This window comes from Pyxicephalus adspersus, chromosome 12 (genome assembly GCF_032062135.1).
Source record: "Pyxicephalus adspersus chromosome 12, UCB_Pads_2.0, whole genome shotgun sequence".
In the NCBI taxonomy this organism is placed as follows: Eukaryota; Metazoa; Chordata; class Amphibia; order Anura; family Pyxicephalidae; genus Pyxicephalus; species Pyxicephalus adspersus.
The window spans coordinates 23995208-24000516 of NC_092869.1; the positions used below are offsets into that span (position 1 = coordinate 23995208).

General features: G+C 39.1%; 1 protein-coding gene across 1 annotated transcript; it reads left to right on the plus strand.

Moving 5' to 3' along the window:
- The first annotated feature begins 1119 nt into the window (after positions 1-1119).
- INSM2 (INSM transcriptional repressor 2) lies at positions 1120-4040 on the plus strand. Its single transcript, XM_072428020.1, has one exon. The coding sequence runs from the start codon at positions 1615-1617 to the stop codon at positions 3175-3177; it is 1563 nt and encodes a 520-aa protein (XP_072284121.1). The 5' UTR covers positions 1120-1614; the 3' UTR covers positions 3178-4040.
- Positions 4041-5309: the final 1269 nt, after the last annotated feature.

Genomic DNA, 5309 nt, shown 5'->3' on the forward strand with positions numbered 1-5309 from the left:
AATTTATAGGTCTCTTTATGTCCTGAATAAGCAGACTTAATCCGTGAAACGCGTTGACTAACTTTAAGGACCACAATTCTGTACATATGTAAACCTCCCATGAGATAAAAATGATTTTATGCTATATATATATATATATATATATATATATACACATATATATATATATCTTTATATATAAAATCAGATGTATGTATGTGTGTGTATGTTGCACCATCACTTGGAAACGCATCGAGACATTTCAACCAAACTTGCTAGACATATGACTCATGTGAGTGCACCGCTGATCTTTGTGCAGCGCTGTGCTATATGTCAGAGCTATATTTGGTGATCACTAGGAAACGCATGGAGACATTTTAACCAAACTTGATCACTCAGAAATGCATCAGAGACAATTTTCGATGTGACTTCTGTAAATAAGTTAGCTGTACCGGAGATTGTTATATATTGTCTGACCAATTAACAACAAAAATGTGTAAAGAATTTATGATCTGCATTCTGCCAAAATATTGATTGTAAATCTAATTGTAGATTAAATTGTAAATAGAATTATTCATATCAAAGTTTTTAGAAGATTTTATCTAAGAAACGGCAGGTGTCACAGGAGAGAATGATGGAGTATTCCAAGGGGTAGACATAATGTGAGGTTGAGTGCTATGATTATTTCCCCACTCTCTCAGGGTGTCAGGATCATCATGTGTGCCCGTCACTGTGACTAACACTGCCACCAATATCCAACTGTCTATATCAGTGTTTCTTGACCTATTTAAAGGTGGAAAGAGAGAGGGATTTGGGAAGAGATCTTAGTGTAAAATGGCGGGGGATGTAAAGAGAATTGGGTGCAGAATTCAAGTAAGAGAGACAAAAAATGATGCATGATGTATGGGGCACCGAGTACTATTTTATACCTTTAGAAAAGGAATGGGAAAAGCATAGATCTACAGGAAGAATTGACAAATATAGAAAAAAAAAACAATCCTGTTCTATTAGTGTTACTGACAACCAGTATATTATATATCTGATTTTTTATACATAGTTTCATTTTAACAAACACTGTTTCTGTAAATGTCTCAATGCTTAGCATTGAAGCTGTTTGTATTTGTAATATAACTAATTATTATCTTCTTTCTTTATCTGATGTTTCCCTATATTATCTTTGTATAACATTGTAATACATTTTACCTCCCCCACCCTTTTATTAACCCCTTAATTGCCATATTTGTCTTGCTAAAGTGGTGCTTAGTAAATGATTCTAATTAAAGGGCATCTTCACAATCCTGTTATTATACACAATCTCTGTCAGTATTCTTTCAGTTATATTTGTCATTCTTTGACTCTGTAAACTTATATCCAACACTAGAAATAATTATTAATTGGAGCTGCAGGGTGACATCTAATTTTTTTTTACATAAGATGAAGATTTGACATAAAAAATGAAATGTGTAAAAGGAACCCCAATCCTCCCCCTTCCCTAATGCATTGGTGATGATAATGGTTAACCAATCCCCAGGCTCAGTAAGTCCCCCATGCATTGTGTCTTTTTGTCTGTAGCTGGTGTTAGCAGCTCAATAAAGGAGCAGCCTCATTCATCTGATACTGGATGACTAAAGCTGAATGCTTCTCACACCTAGGAATGGGCAGGCGATCACATTGCACCCTTTACATAGAAGTGCTTTTTACAGGACAGCATTGATTTTTAGCACTGAAGTCCAGCCCAGCAGCTTAGCTCTAACTCCTGATTGGCTGGAGGTTGATGGCTTGGAGATGCATGGATTGCATTCATCAGGACCAGCTATAAATGCTCTGATCAATGCTATGAGGACACAACTGTCACCCTCCCATCTGCCAGCAGTGTCTGCTGCCCCCAGCTCCTACACAATGCCGAGGGGATTCCTGGTGAAGAGGAATAGGAAACCATGCAGCTCCTATAGGATCCCTTGTGAGGACAATGGCTCAGCCCAGACTCTTCCCATAGCCATGGATGAGCTGGCACCTTATAGCTCAGCCATGGCCACATCAGGACTGTCTGACCCTGAGAAACAACCACAAGCTCCACATGAAGATCCCCCCATTAAAGCTGGAGGGGGCCCCTGGGACAACCTACCATACAGCCCTGTGCAGCCTGTTGGGTTGGAGATGAAGAAGACTTTCTTCAAGAGATATCTCAGCTCTCCAGCTACAGCAGAATCCTTCCCAGTCACTGCTGCCTTCTCTTCCATGGAGAAACTCATTTCTCAACACCACCACCCCTTCATCACCCCTGAGTCAAAGTTCCATGCCAATCCATGTCCCAGGTCCAGCAAAGTCCCATCTAAGAAGCACAAAGCCAGCAGAAAGTTGCACTTCACTGACGAGGTCACCACTTCTCCAGTGTTGGGGTTGAAGATTAAGGCTGAAGAACCTGAGATCAACCCTCGAACCCCCTTAGTAAAGCGCCCCCCTCTGGGGGAGTTTATATGCCAGCTCTGCAAGGAGCAATACCCCGACCCCTTTGCCTTGGCTCAGCACAAGTGCTCCAGGATAGTCCGTGTTGAGTACAGATGCCCAGAGTGTGATAAGATATTCAGCTGCCCTGCGAATCTGGCTTCACATAGAAGGTGGCACAAGCCCAGGGGGAATGAAGTGGTGAAGAAGGCGTCCATGCCAGGGGAAGGCAAGGAGAACAGCAATGGGCGACATGCAGCAATGATGGAGCAAAGCTCTCGGGTTCAGCACCAGCAGAGTGTGGACAGCTCCTCCATCACCAACCCCAGCAGCTCCTTCCTGGAGGACAATCACAGCCCTGAGGATGGCACTGAGGAGGAAGCTTTCCACTGCCCATATTGCCACAAGAGATTCCGCAGACATGCCTACCTGCGCAAACACCTCCTCACCCACCAACCCTACAGCCCCATGGAAAGAGGGCAACTCACCTACCCCTGTGCCCTGTGTGGGGTTCACTTCCCATCCATGGACATCAGAGACAAGCACAGGTTATGGCATGCAGTCAGGGAAGAGCTGCTCCTTCCTTTAGAAGAAGCTCTGGTGGCAGAAGGTGGGCAGCAGATCTTTCCTTGTGAACTTTGCCCAACTGCCTTCTTCAGCTCCCCTGGACTGGCCCTACACATGAATAAATGTCATTCTGCAGACAGAGCACAGGACCTACCAGCACAAATCCCACTTGGACCTGGTCGCTGAGAAGTCTAGTGTATGTATGGACATAAAGTTTGGATAGATCAGAGACTGCTGGGGGTTGGAGAAAACTTCAGCTAAATAAGTGGTATTGGTTATCTATTAGATCACTTATTGTTTTGGTGGCAACTAAAGTTTGGATTTCCCATCACTTTGATTTAGATAGAAGGTGCCAATCCCCATTAGGTCCATCATAGGTTTTATTCTTCCTAATACTATCCAAAATGTTATATGTTTTGGCTGTATATACTCTTTAATAAAATATATAAACAGATGATAATGGGATAAACCAACATGTAAGAGTACAGGAGCTGGCACAGAATGCTGGTTTTTGCATTTATTATTTGTGGTATCCCATTAGATAACTATTATCCTCACTATTGTTTTGGTGGCAATTAAAGTTTGGATTTCCCATCACTTTATTTTGGATAGAAAGTGCCAAACCCGAGCAGGTGCATCATAGGTCTAACTCTTCCTAATACTATCCAAAATCTCATATGTTTTGGCTGTATATACACTTTAATTTTACATTTTATTTATATTTAACCAGATGATAATGAGAGAAAACCAACATGTAAGAGTACAGGAGCTAGCACAGAATGCTGTTTTATTTCATTTGTTATTTGCAGAAAAGGATACAGAACTTAAGGGGCTTTTTATATGGCTTGCATATGCATTTATTATGTTTGCATATATTCTCTCTTTAATAATTTGGTCTCACAACCCTGAGAGTACAGCAGCCTAAAGTCACCCTTAAACACTTCACCCTTCATTTTGCCTTTAAATAGTGATTGATCATTTTTGACACCTGCAGATTTTCCCAAACTATTCTAATATTTCAATCTGTAGACATTCTTAATATTCTATTATGTGTATTATTCAGTTCCTCCTTTGGGACAAAGTATTCCTGTCCAAAGTTTCAGTCTGTATGTTAAAACTTTGCCAAAACTTTTTATATTTTATTTTACATGAAATAAACCAAAGTTCTTGTATGCAGTTTGTGTGTCTGTGTGACAAAGTTTAGTAGTTTTATAATTTTTGTAATGAGAAAAGCTTTAAGATTTGTTACGTATAGTAGTCAATCCAAGTCTCAGATTTACCAATCTAATCCATAGAAGTAGATGTATATGTTCACAAACAAATACTTTTGTAAAAAAATGCCACTAAATGGCAATAAAAACATTTTCATTTACTGTGTTTATTAGTTCTTCTTGCCTTTTCTTTTGTTCTTATTGTAAGATCTCGTATTATTTATTTGCCAGGCATTACCACTCAATGCGTAAAACGCTTATATTACATCTAAGCCTAAAAAATGTAGTTTATTGCCATTTACTAGCTCTTGGATATAGTGGTTCGTTCTGTATTGTCTCTATATAGAAGCAGCATTGTAACCTTGTGCTGCTCACCTGATTTGAACTACATATACCTTTCTCCTAGTCTCCATTAACAAGAGGGAACTGTAGTTCACAGAAGATGGATGTAAATGCTTATAACATTGTTTGATATTTCACTTCCAAGGACATCAAGGTAAAAGGATACAATGGGCTCTAATTATAAAACAGGGAATCTGCCAATCCGTCCTACATTCCCTGGTAGGAATCTTCCAGGTCCATGTGTTTCAATGGTAATAACTGATTCCCACCAGGGAATGTTTGAGGGAATGTCAGATTCCCTGTTTTAAAAATAGAGCTCAATATATCTTGCAGGATCAAGATGAATTCTGCTGTACTTGCAGAAAATGAAAAAAAAAACAAATGCAGCCATCACATCCAAAAAAAGCTGCAATAAATTGAATATTTGTTCTTAGGCTTTGACATATGTTAAAAGGACAATAACTTTATTTATATGTGTTTGATAGCACATTCTCTTTATTTCTAGATGCTAAATGAGATACATGGGTGCTGCCACATCTGACCTCACATCTGTTTATGTTCATACATACGACAAACCCTTCTACTGAGAAAAAAACGATATATATAATATGATTTTATTTCAATATAACTTATGTATATTTATAGAAGATTGGAAAACTTGACATAAAAAAATAATATGAGCCATGTGTAATATATACTAAATGTTCCTACAAAGCAAGTACCTGCTTTGTAGTTCTAAGTTACAAAAGAGAAAATGATTTATGT

Coding starts and splice junctions, on each gene's coding strand:
- INSM2 (XM_072428020.1), top strand. CDS start 1,615: ATGCTTCTCACACCTAGGAATGGGCAGGCGATCACATTGCACCCTTTA.